The sequence below is a fragment of the Centruroides sculpturatus genome, unplaced genomic scaffold, assembly GCF_000671375.1.
Source record: "Centruroides sculpturatus isolate CEXI.00-Female unplaced genomic scaffold, Cexi_2.0 scaffold513, whole genome shotgun sequence".
Taxonomy (NCBI): domain Eukaryota; kingdom Metazoa; phylum Arthropoda; class Arachnida; order Scorpiones; family Buthidae; genus Centruroides; species Centruroides sculpturatus.
This window is the reverse complement of record NW_019384769.1, coordinates 233317-253547: the sequence shown is the minus strand read 5'-3', so window position 1 is coordinate 253547 and position 20231 is coordinate 233317. Positions and strand designations below refer to the sequence as shown.

Genomic DNA, 20231 nt, shown 5'->3' with positions numbered 1-20231 from the left:
TACGGACCATAAAACGGAAATCGAAAGACACGATTAAAAATTTATTTCTTTCATTCACGTTTTCCAAGTAGCTGTTTGTCGTTACTAAGCGTAACGGAACTCTTATCTTGGGGCAGGGGAGGCAAACAAGGCTGAATTCGATCTTTCAATCCGAAATGAACAACATCTTTTTTTACGATTTACGACTGTACGCCGCAGTTTAGCATAAATAAATGGTGTCTGCCTACACATATTTTTTATGCCTTTTTAAAAAATAAAATATTTTTTTAAATCAACCAAGTTTTTGCTAATTTCGTGACGGTTCCTCACATATTTTCCTCACATATTTTCGTGAAAGTCCCAGAAAATAAACAAGAATAATTTGGTGACGATCGACCGAAAAGCTAGAACAGAAACATACATACTATATGTTTAGAATACCGATCAGCAACCGTCAAGTTCAACAGCAATTTCGACAGAACGTAATGATACTAGAAAAGCCGTGTAGTCCAACAAACTAAGCAATTCCGAGAAACCGTTCCATCAGAATAGTTTTGTATTTGGACCAGTTCAAACATTACCAGTTGCAAAGACAGAGCTGTATTTTTCTCACCTGTAATCCAGAGTTCGAACATTATGTAATAGTGTCTCATGATGTAAATAGGTTCATAATTTTGTTATTTAAAAATATAAACTTTTGTCAAAAGAATTAAAATTAAAATAATATACATAATGAGCAGAGCGCCCCAGCTGGCATTTCGCGAAAGTAGCGTTTTTAACTGAAGTGATAAATATCGATAAAAATCGATATCTCTGAAACGAATGGACGAAACTCGATGAAATTTGAAATTCAGGTTGGAGAAAAACAGCAGATGTGACGATACTTAGACTTTATTCGGATGAGGCGTATATCTTTAGTTTTTCAAAATAATGTAAATTAAGATAGACAGAAGGTGTTCCAATTCCAGTATAGTAATGTGAGACTACGATGAGGTACATGGTCAGACCTTTTGATCCGTTGGGATGTTAGGACCTGCTCATTGGATTTAAGATGGCTGTTATTCGAGTTGGGAGAGTCGCGCGTAAGTTCCGAACAGGGTATCCATTAAACTAAACAACAGTTAGGTTAACAAATAACTGACAGAAATTTAATGAATAAAAATAATGGAATACATAAAAGAATGACCTATCGTTATATCTATGCCTAACTACGTACACCTCTAAAACGCGAAGTAGGTTTACAAATAGTTTTAATTATAATACCTCTGATGTCGTACGTATTCGTAGTTATTAGTGTTCCAACGAATAGTATATTCGGCCAAACTATTCGGCTTGATTAACGCATGTACGAAAATTGGCGCGCAAACCGCATAATGGCAAGGACCCTGCTCTCTATTGGCCCGCTATCACTACGCTTCGCCAATCGCGTTAATTCTTGGCTGTTGTAGCAGACAGACAAGAGCGTCATGGCAGTATAAATAATGATATCAAATGTGGATAACAATGAAATGACCTACACGTGTAAATAACAGAAAAAAAACAGAGAAGGACCGCGAAAATGTGAAAATAAATATGAAATTGAATTGATAACATAGTCGAACAAGTCGAGGCAGCTTATTGGCGCAAAATTCGCGGCCGTCAATGTCAAACGATTGTCGTCGTAGACTTCGGAAAGCTAAATGCTTGTAATAAATGTCACTTAGCGTGCACGGGCGAAAGCCTGGGGCCGTTCGAGCTACCGAGCTGTCTCGAATCTGTGAAATCATAACTGCGACTTATATCGACGTCCTATCTGTCTCTTTTCTCCGTTATTACCAGGCTACGAGTCACCTAATTGTAAAATGGAAAATCTACGACAGAAAAGTGACGAATCGAAGGTATCGTAAAAACGTATTATGATATATGCATAGGCATACGTGGACTAGAGCGATCGAGGAAAGAAAAAGAGAGGAGCATAGACGAGCTCTTAAAAAGAAGAATAGGCAGGCTCAGACCGTCAGATGTGCGACGATTTTCGAACAAATAAGTGTGTGCGTGTGCTGATCTTTGTACTTTTAAATTGTGAATACGTGTGACTAATATTATTTTCTTTTTTATTTTGTGAATGTTATAAGTTATAAATAAATATAAACAAACAACGCTAACCCGATAACATCAAATCTAAATACAAAAATGATTAATTTACTGTGTTTTTGTTGTTTCTTACTCCTGTTTTTAGGTATTCGTTATTCGGCCGAATAGCGAAAAATAGGCCGAATACCGAATAGTAACGGAATATTCGTTACATCACTAGTAGTTATACTCCAAATGATGAGTGGAGATGTCTTGCTGATATGGGGGACAGTGGAAGGCAGGAGTATAGCGAGACAAAACTTCCATGCCTGATCGCTTCTTCTATGCGAGATTCTCCTTCTGGCTGTCATTTATGTCTAGCTTTTTCCCTGGCAGCCTCTCTCTTTGACTGTTCGTATTTCCATGGACTGCCTATTATTATGGCAGAGTCTTCTGTAAGAGAATGCAGTCTATTATTGTAGGTTCTTCTTAAGTGTTCATAATATTGACTGCCTTGAATTGTGGGAAATCGACCTATATAAATTTAATCATTAGCATGCCTTACGCATAAATTAGGCTGGGGTCAGGAAAATTACACAGGACAATCATAAGAACTTCTGATTCCAAAATTTAGAAAATACTAAAAAACTTATCCTAGTGTCCCTGTGGACAGATCTTTCGGTTCTAAGGCCGAACAAGATTGAGAAAATAACTTTTTTCACACCCGACTTTCTGTAATACCAATTTTTAGAGATATACAAAATGTAGGGGAGATCGGGGCAACTTCGGCATGCGGGGCAAGTTTGTCAAGCGCTTTTTTTAAAAAACAAATTAAAAGGAGACTTTGGTTATAGGTTAGGCAGTTGAGTTTTATTGGTGGCTTGTTGAGTGTAGTGTTTTTATTGTTCTCCAACAAGCGTAGTTGAATTATCAAGCAAATTTTCATTTTCGTTCAATTCCATATAATATTTTTTTTCCATTTATATTGAATTGGCAGGTTTTGTTATAATTCCATGATAACGAAAGTTACTTTTCCTGTTAGAAGGATGTAACTTCAACTTATTCACGTGGCCAGATCGTGGCTTGGCATTCTGTTCTCAGGGTTGTACTTAATGTTTCGAAATCATGACTAGCGGGGTAAGATCGGCAACATAAAGCCACATTAGAAGCAAAGGATAAAAATCAAACAGATGATAAATGAAAACATGTTTGCATTTGTTATTCATGTATATATGTCTTTGAACTTGCATTTCGTTGTAATAATATTAAATGGGTGTTGGATTTGTATTTCTTTGTTTTAATAGTGAATTCCAACTTATACATTGTTAATAACATAATTTTATATACGTGCCTATCTTGCCCCATTACTGTTGCCCCTATACCAGGGGCAACTTTAATAAAAATAATTAAAATAATTACAACTTTACAAAAAGAGAGAAGTTGCCGATCTTGCCCCTATACCCGGGGCAACTTCGTCAATTTCTCTCTTCTTGTAAAGTTGTAATTATTTTAATTATTTTTATTTCCAAACTGATTTTAACCAGTTCTATAGTAAGGTAACATTCCAATAGACAATATGCAAAGTTTTTTTTTCAGTTTACAGCAGTATTTATTACACAAAATTTAAGTAAAGCTTAACATGCCGATCTTGCCCCGATCTACCCTATATATAAAATTATAATCAGACTGGTTTTCTTTATAAATATTATAAAAGTAAATAGAAATAATACAAAAAACATATAGCTAAAACTACATTTATTAAGAACTAGCTACAAGGACCCGCTTCACTGGGTTTTTATTTGTTCGTACATTTGTATGTAATATAGTTTTTTTTTTTATATATATAAAACTGTTTTTCTAAGTAATCTAGAATTTAGCTGCAAGGACCCGCTTCGCTGGGTTTTTAAAAAGTAACGATAGTGAAGATTAAGATGATTACATTATAGCCAATCTTACCCGTTTTCACAGAATGCAAGAATTAGGTCCCCCGTTTCTAGACTAATTAGAGACCTGGTCCTGATTCTATTTCCGAACGTCTCCTGTTCACGTCAAGTCAAACGAACTATTTTCGACGTTCCTGGAACGTTTACAATCGTTCTATAATCGTACTAATATTCGAATTTTATGTTCGAATTAAATTCGAATATTGTTCGAATTTGTTCTTTTGTTCGAACAAATTCGAACAAAACATTCGAAATAGATAGCCACTTCCAACCACTTTCAAGCCCATATCTCCCGCACCCTTATAGCTATCGAGATGCAACCACCTTTATGCACGAATGGAGACTTGGGGCTACCACCACATACAAACACCATTCACGTGCGATGTGTAGTTTTTGCAGAAAAGTGAAATATAGAGACACACACGTCCATTTATATATATATAGATATAGACATAGATATAGATATAGATTATACAAAATTTAAAGGAAATATATACATAATGTAATTCCTAAATATATTCATCAAAGTATGAAAAATTTTTATCCAACACATTTATTGCTGCATTATCACAGTGTGTAAAACACCCTGTGTATAATTGTCTACACACATAAGCTATTATCTAAATGTTATTTATTGTCAAAAAATTGCCTTTATAATGAGGCAATTTTTTCTCTGACATCATTTCTGAAATTATATCGATTTGTAAAAGAATAACTTTTTGCGAGTAGAATAAAAAGTGTGGGACAGTACAGTATGTACAGTATACCACTATAACGTGTGTTCTTATAACGCAGCGAAAAAATTGCGACAGTATTCGTATAAAGACGCTAAAAGTGACGTGTAAAACGCGGGAGAACGTCGTTTCCGACTCGTGTCGCGACAGGATTCGTCGAATCTGGATCAATAGTAGACGAACGGCCGAACTACTTACACGCTACAGAGAGTTTAGACTGGTAAATTGAGTTTACTATCGTCTGTACAATATTAACTTAATTTATTTTAACTTTATTATAATTATATATATACTTTCCGCTGTTCAGCGCCACGCTACAGAGAGTTTAGGCGAGTAAGTTGAGTTTACTATTGTTTGTAAAGTATATAAATTAGGTACGGTAAGTGTAATGCAGCACTGTAATTTTATACATTTCTTGTGAAAGAAACATTTCTTATTCAACGGCCATTAAAATTATTTCTATTAATGATGTCTCCAAAGTTCAACGAATTTTTCACAAAAAAATAACTTATCAGAAATCGCGGCCGCCGTTTGGTGCGCTGCTCCGCGTTGAAAACAAGCTTTAGCAATGGCGACGTCGAACGGTGCACACTCGGTAAGTAATCCTACAATTTTTTGTTTATAGCACAGTTTATACGGATTATTCCCAAAAAATTATACGTGTTTTGAAAATATTGAGTCAAATTAGTGTAGAATCGATTAATTTTATGGAATAAAACCTTTCAAACAGCTGTAGTCCGTAAACTTCACACGTGTCGGGCTGTGATTGGCTCATGTATTTAAAGATTCCTACAACGCGAAATTCTTATAAAGCAGAACGTATCTACCGTGTTATAGGGGGTCTACTGTACTTTATACCTGAAATATAAATGTGATATGTTCGTGAGTATGAATTGCATACAAGAACATATTTATTTTAAGTTTCACAAGGATTTCAATCATTTTAAAAACTATATGGACAAGCTCTCTGTAATCTTTACAGTGATAAAGCAGTGGAGATAATTTACTGAAAAATGCGACAAAACGTGAACATACGAAATATACCATTTGCCTCGTTGAAAACACATATAACTTAAGAATTTTTTTGACAATACAGAAACCCAGTAATTTGACATTTTCAATAATCTTAAATTTCCTGGTACTGCAAGAATAAAGATCGTGTACTGTAAAAACAAAAGTAGTACGTGCATACTTAATAGGTTCGTGATGTAGGTAGGTATTTTATGAATTCAAAAATAATTTTATTAAAATTTATATTAATTTTAATCAATTGAATAGTTACTAGGTATAGTCTATATACAATTTCTATTTATTACAGAAAGTTATCTGCTTATCACTTTTATTTACGTGGCCTTTTTTCATCATTACTTCGATAGCCGTGTTGTGGAAATATTATGGATGGAGTATTATAATTGGATTCTTAGTCATATTTCTCTATCTTCCTATACAAATTGCTTTGAGTAAAGTATATTCAAAATTGAGGTAATTAATATTTTAAAGTATATATTTGTAAAGTATCTGTAAATAAAATAAAGAAATCATTCGTTATTTAATAATGTTTAATAGAAATAAAATTGGTGTTTTTAACATACATAAACACTACATTAGCTGGTATTAGAAATGGTAAGATGGCAAACGTATTATCAAAATGATCGGAGATGCTAGGGTTCCAATCCGTTCGCGCAACCCAAAACTTTCTGATGATACGCAAATGTTGGATGAGGGTCAGCATATGCAGACAAGCCATTATGGGCCTAACCAAATCCATTGTGGCCATATTACGATTAGAAAGAGCAGAGAATTAGGGTTAGAATATGGCATGACATATCCTAACCCTAAGATTTATTAAATTAAATATCTTATTGTTGAAATGCCTTGAATCTCAAATAAATTGTTATTAAGTAAGTTTTTAAATCGAAATAATTAGATACGTTTTTAAATTAAATGTTCAAAATAAATTTTGCAAGACCTCTTCCGAGGAACAAGGGATGCATCCGTTCGACCTGCTCCAGGGCACTGAATATGTAGCTAGCGACTGATTACACAGACAGTATTAGAAAGCAACACACGAAATTTACTACGACAGAGCCAAAATTACAGATAAAACAATTTACCACAACAGACATCACATTGATTGACATAGTTAACCTTCACTACAAACAGTCACTGCGAGAGGTTTTTTTTACAAAAAGACAAGAAACATCACAGTTGCAATAAAACCACATGCATTATAAACACATTCATTCCAATCACTCACAATAAACAAAATAAGTTACATTCACTGAAATAATTAGCAAGTACACAGAAGTTGCCCAGGAAACAGGCATCTGTAAAGAATGGATATAGACAGAGTGCTTATTGTACCTATTGTTCTCTCTTCTATGGATGTGATACCACACACACTATGCAAAAGCCTGTTAACATTACAATTTAATAGAAATACATCACACTACAGAAGGCCATTATATTGGATACATGCCATATTGTTAGGAAATTCTTGATTACAGACAATGATACTGACACACTTATTTAATTTTAGTTTTGCTTTTGTTGCTATGCCTTGACTGTGGTCTGGCATAGTACACAGCTACGTCAACCGAGTATAACACACTAAATTCAACATAATAATAATAAGCGCAGATTCCAAACGATTAAGAGTTGAAAGTTGAAATTTGGTACAAAGTTAGTATATGTCGCGGGAATGTACAATAAGAAGAGATTTTTAAAATTTTCTCGCAGGGAAAGAGAGAAAATTAAGGATTATCCTTAAAAACTCAGTACTGTACTATTTTATGCGCAATTTTTTATTTTAACAGCATTTAGTAGGGTACGCTATGAGAAGGCATCCTAATAAAAGTTTTTTGGAAATCCTTGCACAGGGGAGAGGTATAGAGTTAAGGATTATCTGGAAGAACTCGGCTTTTAACATACTATTTTAGATGCTGTTTTTTGTGTTTTTGACTGCGTTTTAGTAGGGTATGCCAAGAAATGCACATTAATAAGAGATTTTTCGAAATTTAATTCTCCCAGGTCAGGGGTCAGAAACCTTTTGAGTCGGAAGAGCCAAAATTACAATTTACAAAATTTCAAAGTTTTTAAAGAGCCACAAAATTTTTACATAACTTTGAGAAGATAATATTTCTCTATCTTCCTATACAAATTGCTTTGAGTAAAGTATATTCAAAATTGAGGTAATTAATATTTTAAAGTATATATTTGTAAATTATCTGTAAATAAAATAAAGAAATCATTCGTTATTTAATAATGTTTAATAGAAATAAAATTGGTGTTTTTAACATACATAAACACTACATTAGCTGGTATTAGAAATGGTAAGATGGCAAACGTATTATCAAAATGATCGGAGATGCTAGGGTTCCAATCCGTTCGCGCAACCCAAAACTTTCTGATGATACGCAAATGTTGGATGAGGGTCAGCATATGCAGACAAGCCATTATGGGCCTAACCAAATCCATTGTGGCCATATTACGATTAGAAAGAGCAGAGAATTAGGGTTAGAATATGGCATGACATATCCTAACCCTAAGATTTATTAAATTAAATATCTTATTGTTGAAATGCCTTGAATCTCAAATAAATTGTTATTAAGTAAGTTTTTAAATCGAAATAATTAGATACGTTTTTAAATTAAATGTTCAAAATAAATTTTGCAAGACCTCTTCCGAGGAACAAGGGATGCATCCGTTCGACCTGCTCCAGGGCACTGAATATGTAGCTAGCGACTGATTACACAGACAGTATTAGAAAGCAACACACGAAATTTACTACGACAGAGCCAAAATTACAGATAAAACAATTTACCACAACAGACATCACATTGATTGACATAGTTAACCTTCACTACAAACAGTCACTGCGAGAGGTTTTTTTTACAAAAAGACAAGAAACATCACAGTTGCAATAAAACCACATGCATTATAAACACATTCATTCCAATCACTCACAATAAACAAAATAAGTTACATTCACTGAAATAATTAGCAAGTACACAGAAGTTGCCCAGGAAACAGGCATCTGTAAAGAATGGATATAGACAGAGTGCTTATTGTACCTATTGTTCTCTCTTCTATGGATGTGATACCACACACACTATGCAAAAGCCTGTTAACATTACAATTTAATAGAAATACATCACACTACAGAAGGCCATTATATTGGATACATGCCATATTGTTAGGAAATTCTTGATTACAGACAATGATACTGACACACTTATTTAATTTTAGTTTTGCTTTTGTTGCTATGCCTTGACTGTGGTCTGGCATAGTACACAGCTACATCAACCGAGTATAACACACTAAATTCAACATAATAATAATAAGCGCAGATTCCAAACGATTAAGAGTTGAAAGTTGAAATTTGGTACAAAGTTAGTATATGTCGCGGGAATGTACAATAAGAAGAGATTTTTAAAATTTTCTCGCAGGGAAAGAGAGAAAATTAAGGATTATCCTTAAAAACTCAGTACTGTACTATTTTATGCGCAATTTTTTATTTTAACAGCATTTAGTAGGGTACGCTATGAGAAGGCATCCTAATAAAAGTTTTTTGGAAATCCTTGCACAGGGGAGAGGTATAGAGTTAAGGATTATCTGGAAGAACTCGGCNAAAAGATGCGTTCCAGCAGTGTTTCCAGCAATGGCAGGAACGCTGGGAGAAGTGTATACATTACCAAGGAGACTACTTTGAAGGGGATTAGGGTTTTGTACCTCAAAGTCAATAAATTTATTTTTGCCGACCAAAGGTCCGATACTTTTTGAACAGACCTTGTATACTACATACAAATACAATCACTGACAGTTTTTCTACAAAAGACAAGAAACATCACAGTTGCAATAAAACCACATGCATTATAAACACATTCATTCCAATCACTCACAATAAACAAAATAAGTTACATTCACTGAAATAATTAGCAAGTACACAGAAGTTGCCCAGGAAACAGGCATCTGTAAAGAATGGATATAGACAGAGTGCTTATTGTACCTATTGTTCTCTCTTCTATGGATGTGATACCACACACACTATGCAAAAGCCTGTTAACATTACAATTTAATAGAAATACATCACACTACAGAAGGCCATTATATTGGATACATGCCATATTGTTAGGAAATTCTTGATTACAGACAATGATACTGACACACTTATTTAATTTTAGTTTTGCTTTTGTTGCTATGCCTTGACTGTGGTCTGGCATAGTACACAGCTACGTCAACCGAGTATAACACACTAAATTCAACATAATAATAATAAGCGCAGATTCCAAACGATTAAGAGTTGAAAGTTGAAATTTGGTACAAAGTTAGTATATGTCGCGGGAATGTACAATAAGAAGAGATTTTTAAAATTTTCTCGCAGGGAAAGAGAGAAAATTAAGGATTATCCTTAAAAACTCAGTACTGTACTATTTTATGCGCAATTTTTTATTTTAACAGCATTTAGTAGGGTACGCTATGAGAAGGCATCCTAATAAAAGTTTTTTGGAAATCCTTGCACAGGGGAGAGGTATAGAGTTAAGGATTATCTGGAAGAACTCGGCTTTTAACATACTATTTTAGATGCTGTTTTTTGTGTTTTTGACTGCGTTTTAGTAGGGTATGCCAAGAAATGCACATTAATAAGAGATTTTTCGAAATTTAATTCTCCCAGGTCAGGGGTCAGAAACCTTTTGAGTCGGAAGAGCCAAAAATTACAATTTACAAAATTTCAAAGTTTTTAAAGAGCCACAAAATTTTTACATAACTTTGAGAAGATAATTCGCTTCTAACTCTTTTACTCGAAACAACAAACTATACGTCATAGCCAAAGCACTGGTGAAGACGCCAAATTGTCTTGCGTCGAAAGCGAATTAAACTTCATAGAAACATCCGACGACGGCGTCATTCGAAAGCTTCGGACAGACTGGCGACAGTGACAACGCGTGTCACGGGGAGAGGTGCGGTGAAAAGCGAGTACAAGTGGCTGAGAGATAGAATCGGTGCCTAATCCTCGTTAATAAATTCAGAACGATTTTTAAATGTTTTTGTTTTTGATAAAATAAATAATATTTGCTTATGGAACTAAAGAGCCGCATCTTCACATCCAAAGAGCCGCATGTGGCTCGCGAGCCGCAGGTTGCCGACCCCTGTCCCAGGTGAAAGAATTATAAAGTTAGATTTTGTTAGCATAAACTGTAAGTAATAGAAAACAAAAAGTAAATAGTGGCAGAAATAGTATACATTTTCGAAATTAATAAGTGTTTTAATCATATCCACTTTTCGTGTAACTCAAACACAATGAATCGAAAATAAAAGAATTCGAAAAATTCGAAATACAGTAGAGCGTCTATTTTCCGAAAGTCAATCATCTGAAAGAATTCCAGTCCGCAAGTTTAAGTTTTTCGCCAGTGCTCTGGCGCTGCAATCTTTGGCTATGTCTTGGGCTACTCAAATATTTCACGTTTTTGATACTAAATTAACTTCTAAAGTATAATTTTTTATTGTTTTTATATTTTTCAATATATTTATTTTCTTCGTACAAAATAAAAAAATAATTTTTAACGATACAATAGTCTTCGTTAGGCTTAACATCGACGAAAATTCATCGCGAAGCGACACGCAACGGAGAAAAATGTCAAGATGAGATAAATTGATATATTTTTTCTTGCATAATCGGTTATCCGAAACATTGATCTTCCGAACAACCCCAGTCCTCAATCGATTCGGATAATAGACGCTCTACTGTAACTGCAAAAGTCGCTGGTTACTTCATTGGGTATATTCTCTTCGTTATTAGGTAATCGCGTAAGTTAGTGTACGAGTTCTGTATGACCAAACGTTGTTGTTTATAAGAAAGAATTCAGAATCAATTGCATCCACATGAAATTCAACAAAGGGGTATATATATATCATTCTGATAACTTTGGATGATCGCGGTGTCACTGCGGAAAACATAGAGATCAATACATTCACCTAAGAAAATCGCATTTCACATAAGGACGCCACCACCAGAGAAACAATGACACTGAACAATGTTCATCGATTGTTTCCATGAAGTAGTCGGATTTCTTACATAAGTTTGTTGATGGCTGTAAAGCAAATGATGACTTGATTTGTTCAACAGAACATTTTCTAATCGTCTATACTCGAAGTGACTGGTTCCTGAAGCAAGTGTAAACGGCTTCTCTCTGCCTGAAAAACAATGAAACAGAAATATTTGGCCTTCGCGCATAAAAATCATGTGCTTGCAATCTCTCCTTACAGTAGTGACAGTTTTAGGCCTCCCTGTAAATGCAACTAGGCTTGCACGTAATACAGGTGTGTTGCCTCCCTATTGCAACTAACTGATAATACTAAGTACCAATCATTGGAATATGTTTGAACTTGAGAGCGGCTGAAGCCGGTCTTCTGTTTACAATTCTAGTAATTTGGAATTCGGTACACGGTTGAAATTACAGAATGACTGACTGAAAAATTGAATAGCTTTTTTAATGGCTTCACCGAATTTAGCCTACGCAAGACTTGCCAGCCAACTTAGACCATCATCAAAATGACTTCTTTGAGACACAGTGAACAAGCTGGCTATTTTGGAATTTTACTGTCATGTTCATAAATAAATTATGAAAACACTATGAAACACCTATTTGTAAGTATAATTTAATTTGTATATTTGCTTATCACACTGAAATTATAGAAAAAACTCATCTCATGAAGCTTACATATTCGCTCTTTATCTAAGAATTTGCATATCGTGTTTGATTTTTTTCAGGGGAGTTTAGTATAAAAAGTTTTTGAAATAGCATAAACATTTATAATATTCAGTGCTAAAAAATAAAGGGATTCACTTAAATGTAACATTGTCTTTAGATATAAAATATACGTCCAGTATTTAATTTTATATCATTTCATAGGAGTATATATTTATATATATATATTTTCATAATAGATTACAAGCAGCTGTATTGGGAGACGAAAGATTGAATCTGTTGAACGAGATGATTGNGACCTCAGAAAAATACTTTATGAGGCATAAAGCTGTCTTTATCATGAAAATTAATTAACTAAGGATTTTTTGCCCTGCCAGGGTGTGGCCGAGTTATCCGGAGTGCTGGGTTATCGAGTGCCGAGTTTTCGAGGCTCTACTGTATTGTCTTTAGATATAAAATATACGTCCAGTATTTAATTTTATATCATTTCATAGGAGTATATATTTATATATATATTTTTTCATAATAGATTACAAGCAGCTGTATTGGGAGACGAAAGATTGAATCTGTTGAACGAGATGATTGCTGATATGAGGTTAATCAAGATGTACACCTGGGAATTGCCATATGTCGCATTATTAGAAAAAATCAGAATGTAAGTGCAGTGAAATACAGTAAAACCTGTGTAAAACGGAAATCAAAATAAAACGAATAACTGCATAAACAGAAAAAAATTTTCAAAAACGTATTTTCGTTTTAAAAAGTAAACCTTATTCAAAGCATAAACTACAAACTTTAGAAAATATTTGATACCATCGGATTCCTTTTTACACTGGTTTTATTGTCATTTCGATACGCTAATGTGTTTTAGATAATTATTTTCGGAGCTCTGCAATTAGTATTATTTAATTGTTTCTATTTGCAGGAAAGAAATGAAAAAAATTCGAATGTTTTTATATGCAAGCGGAATATCGTATATATTGGCGTATCCTATATCAAAATTATTCATTCTTCTCACATACCTCGCATTCTTTTTAAATGGAGGACAATTAAATGCCGAAATTATATTCGTCACAATGACCTTTTCAATGTATATGTATAGAGATGTTGTTGGTCTGTTTTCTCAAGCAGTGGGTTATGTTGCAGAAATTTTGGTTTCGTTAAAAAGGATACAGGTAATGAACAATTTCAAAATAATCTTTTTTTTATATTTTACTACAGCAATACTAATTCAGAAATAATATGAAGATATTAGCATATAGTTATTAATATTGTTGTATATAAATATATCAAGTATTAAAACTTGTCCGTAACGAAATCTCAATACATTAAAAAGCTGCGTAGACGAGAAAAATTACTGAATAGACGATATTCTGTGTTAAATTTTACAACGAACACGAAATCTTTTCAACGCAAAACTGTAAAAGGATTCCACTGGTATATGAAATCGTTTTTATATACCAACTTTATCATGTATCATGCAAATCTGTATTCTGTGAACGAGTTTGAATCATTTTATATTAACGAGTGTAACGTGATGTTGGATATAAGATACTATTTTTTAGTGTTATTGTTTGCTGAAATTAATTTCAGAAAAAACCAATAATATAAATTAATACATTTTAGAATGGAGAAAATTCAAGATTTGATGAAGTTCCTGGAAACAATTCTTGTAAATAAGCGAAAAATGAAATTCGTTGTATATAATAAGGATAACGTAACACAGCGATGTCAGCTTGCTTTGTGTACAGAAATTCTTATAGTAACGGAGTAGCACCCAGTAATCGAAAGCAAGTTGACTAAAATTATCTTAAGAGTTTCGATCAGAATACGTTGATCTCTATCGCTGTAAGGGGATTAGAAGTCTTCAAATGAAAACAGAATATTTGTTTTATGTTTTTGTATTTTTTTAAACTCTGCTTTTAAATGCGCGTTTTATGCCCACCCGTGTTTGGCCAATCCCATAGCGACTGTAATGAAGGTTATATATGATGGGTTTTTTCAATAGATTATTTTATAAATAAACTAGCCTGGCGTTGCTCGGGCAAAAAGTAACGATAGCGAATATTAAGATTATTACAATATAGCCAATCTTACTCGTTTTCTCAGAATGCAAGAGTTATGTTGCCCTGTTTCGAGACTAATTAGAATAATTTTAGATGGGCCTAAAAATATGTATCATTTCTTGCAAAAAACGCAAAAAAAACCGTATGTAAATCTTGTACTTCGCTTTCTCTTAATACTTCAATTGTTACTTAACCACTTCCATTGTTAACACTTCCCTGCGGGGGAAGTGTTAACAATGTCTCTCTCTCACGCATGGGAATTTCAAAAAATCCCTTCTTAGTGTACGTTCTCATGACGCATCCTAACTGTGTACCAAATTTCAGTCTTCAACTGCTAACTGTTTGGGCTCTGCACTTCTTACTATTATTAGGAGTTGCTATTTCAAAGGACAATTTTGGCAACAATATCAACTTTAATATTCAAAAGAAAATTCCTGATAATATTCAAATTAAAATTCAGAACTTGCACAATCTCCTCCTGTTTTAAGTTTGGGCATTGTATAAAATATAAATAAAAAACACTAAGTACACTTTACACAGTTTTCACACTTTATTTTCGATTTATATTCGGTCACTGTATCACTTTGACTATTCACACTTCACTGTTCGTTTTTATTCACTCACTGCACTATTTTGGAATTTTTACTTCTTTTTCGGTTTTTTTCTGTGTCACTAATAAGAATCTGACGTTCGAACCCATGACGGATCTTGCTATATATACCCCCACCAATGGGTAAGTCCCACCCATACAAAGAATGCTTCGAATGGTCCACAATGTTCCAGAACATTCCATAACATTCAAGAGTGTTCTGGAATATTCCGGAATGTTCCCGAACGTTTCAGAACATCCCGGAACATTCTGGAATGTTGCGGAATGCTCTCGAATACTCTCGAATGTTCCAAACTGTTCTGGAAATTTCTAGAGGGCGAAACTTCCACTCCTTATTGTCCTTATATCTTCAACACAGATAGGCTGACATTATCAATATTATCAATACTTTTCAACAGTTCCAAGAGTGTTAAATTTGTGTTTTTGGTTATTTGGATTGTTCGCTGTTTTAATAACTCATTTGAACAATATCCGAGAACTAGTAGTATATAATTATTCAGCACAAGTTTTACCAACGTAAGGAAAAAAGGTTCTATCTTGAAATAAATGGAAAAGCAACTTAAACTCTTAAGCGTTTATCGAAAAATAGGCTGTGTAAAATATTTCTGGAGTTTTTTCATTACCCGTAATTAATTTTGAAGAAGTTGAAAACCGACTTAATCGCTTAGTTTAAATGAAAGTTTGTGCACCTTGTGCACAAACTTTCATTTAAAACTCTAACATTTTCAAAATTTTAACTTAGGATTTTCTCCTGCTCCAAGAAAGAGAAAACAATGCAGTCAAATCTACTGAAGAAAATGAAAATTCAACCGAATACAAGATACGAATGGATAGTGTCACAGCTGCATGGAAAAACGTAAGATATGGCTTCCAATTTAATATAAGTTTTGCAATAAAAATAATGTTTTTTACGATTTGTTTAACTCAATAATTTTAAAATCAATTAATTAATATTAATAACAACAAGAATCATCAACTAGAAAAATAATATATTATTTTTGTCTTTAATTATTTATATTGTGCTTGTGTCTACTTCGGAAAATTTCGGTAAAATAATTAATCAAGACTCCCTCGGTACACAAGAATGTGCAAAGTGGACATAAGCATAACATCAATTACGAGGATTTTCACGTAGAATGTTGTGATCGTCACTGGCTTTTTAAAATTTATGTCTGTTAAAGTGATGGAATTATTAGCAACACTTTTTAAGGTTTGAACCAAAACAAGAGTTATTTTGACTTTCTAGTGGATAAGTACATAACCATATGACGTTTTCCGGATTGAGTGTCAATCCGCGTGTCATCCTAGAATTGTTGACGACATGTTACTTGAGTCTCTTGTCGTAAAATGTATTGCGTTTGCGTGAAACCATGTCATAGGATACCACGCATTTAAATTCAATAAAACGAGAATAAATTTAATGAACTACACCTTTGTTTTGTCACTGCAGGTAAAGATAAAATAATTATTTTTTAGGTAGCATTAATCAGTTTGTTTATTAGTAAAATTTAGATACCGTTGCATTAAGCATATTAAAAATTCACATTGTTTTAAAAAGTGGGTGGCTTATAAATAGCGAATTTTAGTGAAAAAAAATCTGCATCCTACAGGGTACTATTAAAATCTATTTCAAACGATCAAGAAGCGGTCTCAAAGAATAATTATTATATTTGTAATCAGTTGTGTCTGTTAGAACTTGATGCCTGCTCAACATCTGACTCTTCTTGAGTTACTGTTTCAACATTCAATGCCTTTCCACAGTTTTCTGGAAGTTTCTTTTCTGATATAAGCCAACTCTGGTGAAGAAATTCCTGGCCTTTCATTGTAAAGGATGGAAATGAAACATTGCCACTTGGAAGTCTTTTCTTCTTCCCGCTCTCTATAAGACTTTTATGACATTGTGAATGTATCCAATGAGCATTGTCCTTGGTTTTATTAGAGGTTTTTATTTATTTAGCTTTCTAGCTTTCTGCCTTCGTAGAGGCTTAAACGAATTTTTTTTGTCTTGAAGCTCAGTGCACGTGTGTAGACAGAAAGTGTGTTCACTGTGATATTCTGGCTTGCCTGAGACATTATCATAAATTAATTTATTGTTTATTATTATTTCTGTTTTATAAGTTTTAACGTTTGCTGGGTATATTGTAATACTTTTCTTTTTTTAAAAAAAAAGGAATTCGAACCAACATTAAATGGGATATCAGTAAACATGCAGCCGAGAGAATTATTAATTGTTATAGGTCCTGTTGGATCAGGGAAGGTAAATATTTTGTTTTAAAATTTAAATTAAAATTATACGCTTTATAATTATAAAATTGTTTAAAAAAATTAATAAAACGAAGTAAATAAACGGTTACATTTTGTTCTTTATAATAAAATAAATTTTCGAAATTTTGTAATTGTACCTCTTCTATAAATAATTATATCTGTTCTTAATTTTGTTTTGATTCGATTTTAATTTTTGAAAAGAAAATATACATTCGGTGTACTTATCAAAGAAAACGGCAAATCTTATTCATGTCACGTTCGAAGAAAGATAAACTGCTGGACAAGTATTTGTATTATGTAACTCGTGTGCTTAATTCCTTATAAAATCTTCTGTTACGTTTATTGTTTACATAAAACGAACTAACTAATAACAAGTGAAAATGATGAAATAACTAAATATAAAAGTGCATAATTACGTGAGTAGTATGCGTTTGATACATTCTGAAGTATAAAAATTAATTAGTATTTAAAAATATATATATATAACACAATTTTTCAAAAAAAAAATTATAAAAAATTTTTTTGAAATTAATAAAAATTTTTTTTGAATAATATCGAAATAAAGACTTATACGGTGTAGATTATATGTAATTTCTATAAGAATTTAATAATATAAAAACGATAACAAGTTTTTAAAAAAAAAATTCGAAACTCGAGAGCTCTGTTGTATTACAATTTTTATTTTATTTTTTTTTCGAATTATATCGAAATAAAGACTTATACGGTGTAGATTATATTTAATTTGTATAAGAATTTAATAATATAAATCGATAACAAGGTTTTTTCTAAAAAAATTCGAAACTTCCCTCTTGTAATACAAATTTGTACCCTGAAATAAGTCTGGGGACCCCACGCTACATTCTTTTGTTTGAACTTCGCGCCTTTGTCATTTTTGCTTCTAACAGAGACAGAATGGGAGTATATTTTTATTTTCTAGAGTTTATATACGTTTTAAGTTTTAAAAAATGATTTGTTCTTAAAGAAAATATGATTTTGTGTTAGTGATTGATATTGGCAAGCGAATTATGGTAAAAATTTTTTTTTTTTTACTGATCTTTCTAGTTATTATACAACTTGTTGCTAGTTTTTTTAAAAGAAAATATGATTGGTTCTTATAAGATTTCATTATATCATCAATGATCTTACTAATATCGCTAGTATAGAGAAAACTGTTATATTTTTTTTTTTTCTCCCTAAAACGGTTGCAAAGTAAGTTGTTAGACTGCATTCTCTACCTAAAACTGGCCCCTCGAAGTGAACCACATTCCATTATCTATTCAATATTCTGTTCAGAACTTAAGATTTTCTCTATCGTTAGATATTTTCTGATTTTTGTGGATAATGTAATTAATTACTAGATTTTTTTTAAAAAAAAAAAAACAATTGACTCTTAACTTTTTTATTTCTTTTAAAAATCGATATGTTACAGATTTTAATCTTCTTCTTCTTCTTCATCGAATTTATTTATTTTTTCCATTATATCATCAACAATGTTACAAATATCCTGAAGTATGTAGACTAACAAACTGTGAGAGTTTTCAGCAATATATTTATGATCTAGTTTCTGATATTTAATAATATAACACCATAAAAGATGGTATTTAGAATTGTGAATAAAATCATCGTTCAGTATTTGATAACGAGAAGCCAAATCCCAGTGGAGAAAATCTTGTAATTCCCGTAGAGTATCGGTATTTAATCGCTGATATTTTAAAACTATAACTCTCATACTTAATTTATCAATATATTTCTTAATAAAATTATCAAAGAGGAGTTGAAATTTTGCTATTTTATCCCAATTAAGATAGTCCGAAAACTTATCCATGAATTCTTTGTCTAATAATTGGTGTTCAGAAATTATATTCCATTTAGAGTATTTAATATGTTTTTCAATAAACGTAGTGGTAAATATATAATTTTTCCATATTAGCTCCCAGTTTAAATTATCAGCAAATTCAGAAATGAAGTCTCTGCTTAAATCAGTTTTTTGGCTTATAATTCCCCATTTAATATAGTTTTTAAAACGTTTGATATTATTTTCGTCCATCGGTAAACTCGAAAACTTTTCCCATTCGAGTGGTGTAATGTGTTTGAATTCTATAAAAAAAACTCTGTATTAGGATATAGTTTTATTATATATAAACATGGTTACAACATTTTTAAAAAGTACGATTACAGTTAGAACAACTACATTTTATAAAATTATTATTACATAACATCATAGTTATTTGGTTAGTCAATACAAAAAATTTACAAAAGTATTTCTTATTATTTGGTAATTTAAATAATCCAGCTTTATTTACAGCTTGTTTTAAACAACGATATGTTTTACTCGAAACACCATGTATTAAACAAGTTTTTGAATTTCGTTTCCTCTTGTACAATAATATGTAACCGTATTGGGGGGGAGATGATATCAGAGAATCTGGAAGAATTTAAATATAAAAAGTATAATGTCCGAACGATATCACATCTATACCATTATCAGAAATAAATTTTTTGTCGTAAAACGGGGAGAGTGATATTTTATTCTGAAGATATGTTGTTACAATATGGTTTTTACTTTTAATACCATACTGCTGATGTCTTAATAGCTCAGTATTAAATAAAACTTCTTTATATTTTTCGTGGTTAAAGGTTTTAACAACAGATTTTTTAATTCCTTTAGCTGTTTTTTTATTTTGATTATCGAAAATATACGAATACATTTTCGGTTTTAATGAACAAAATTCTATTATAGGTTTAGACGCTGTCTCGTCTTTAAAATATCCAAGCTTATTTTTATTTGTTACATCAAATAATTCATGTGTGTTAGGGTAGTTGCTGAAATCAAAAATATCTGGAAATGATTTAAAGTCGTTATATAAATTATT

The 20231-nt window shown here is 32.3% G+C and overlaps 1 protein-coding gene across 1 annotated transcript in view; it reads left to right on the top strand.

The window, feature by feature from the left end:
* Positions 1–20104, top strand: part of LOC111628955 (multidrug resistance-associated protein 4-like) — a 38629-nt gene extending 18525 nt beyond the window's left edge. Inside the window, exons 5-10 of the mRNA XM_023372814.1 lie at positions 6027–6190; positions 12947–13072; positions 13343–13592; positions 15836–15949; positions 17264–17350; positions 20099–20104. Of these exons, the coding sequence (XP_023228582.1) occupies positions 6027–6190; positions 12947–13072; positions 13343–13592; positions 15836–15949; positions 17264–17350; positions 20099–20104 (747 nt within the window). The remainder of the gene's footprint in view (positions 1–6026; positions 6191–12946; positions 13073–13342; positions 13593–15835; positions 15950–17263; positions 17351–20098) is intronic.
* The last annotated feature ends 127 nt before the right edge of the window (positions 20105–20231 follow it).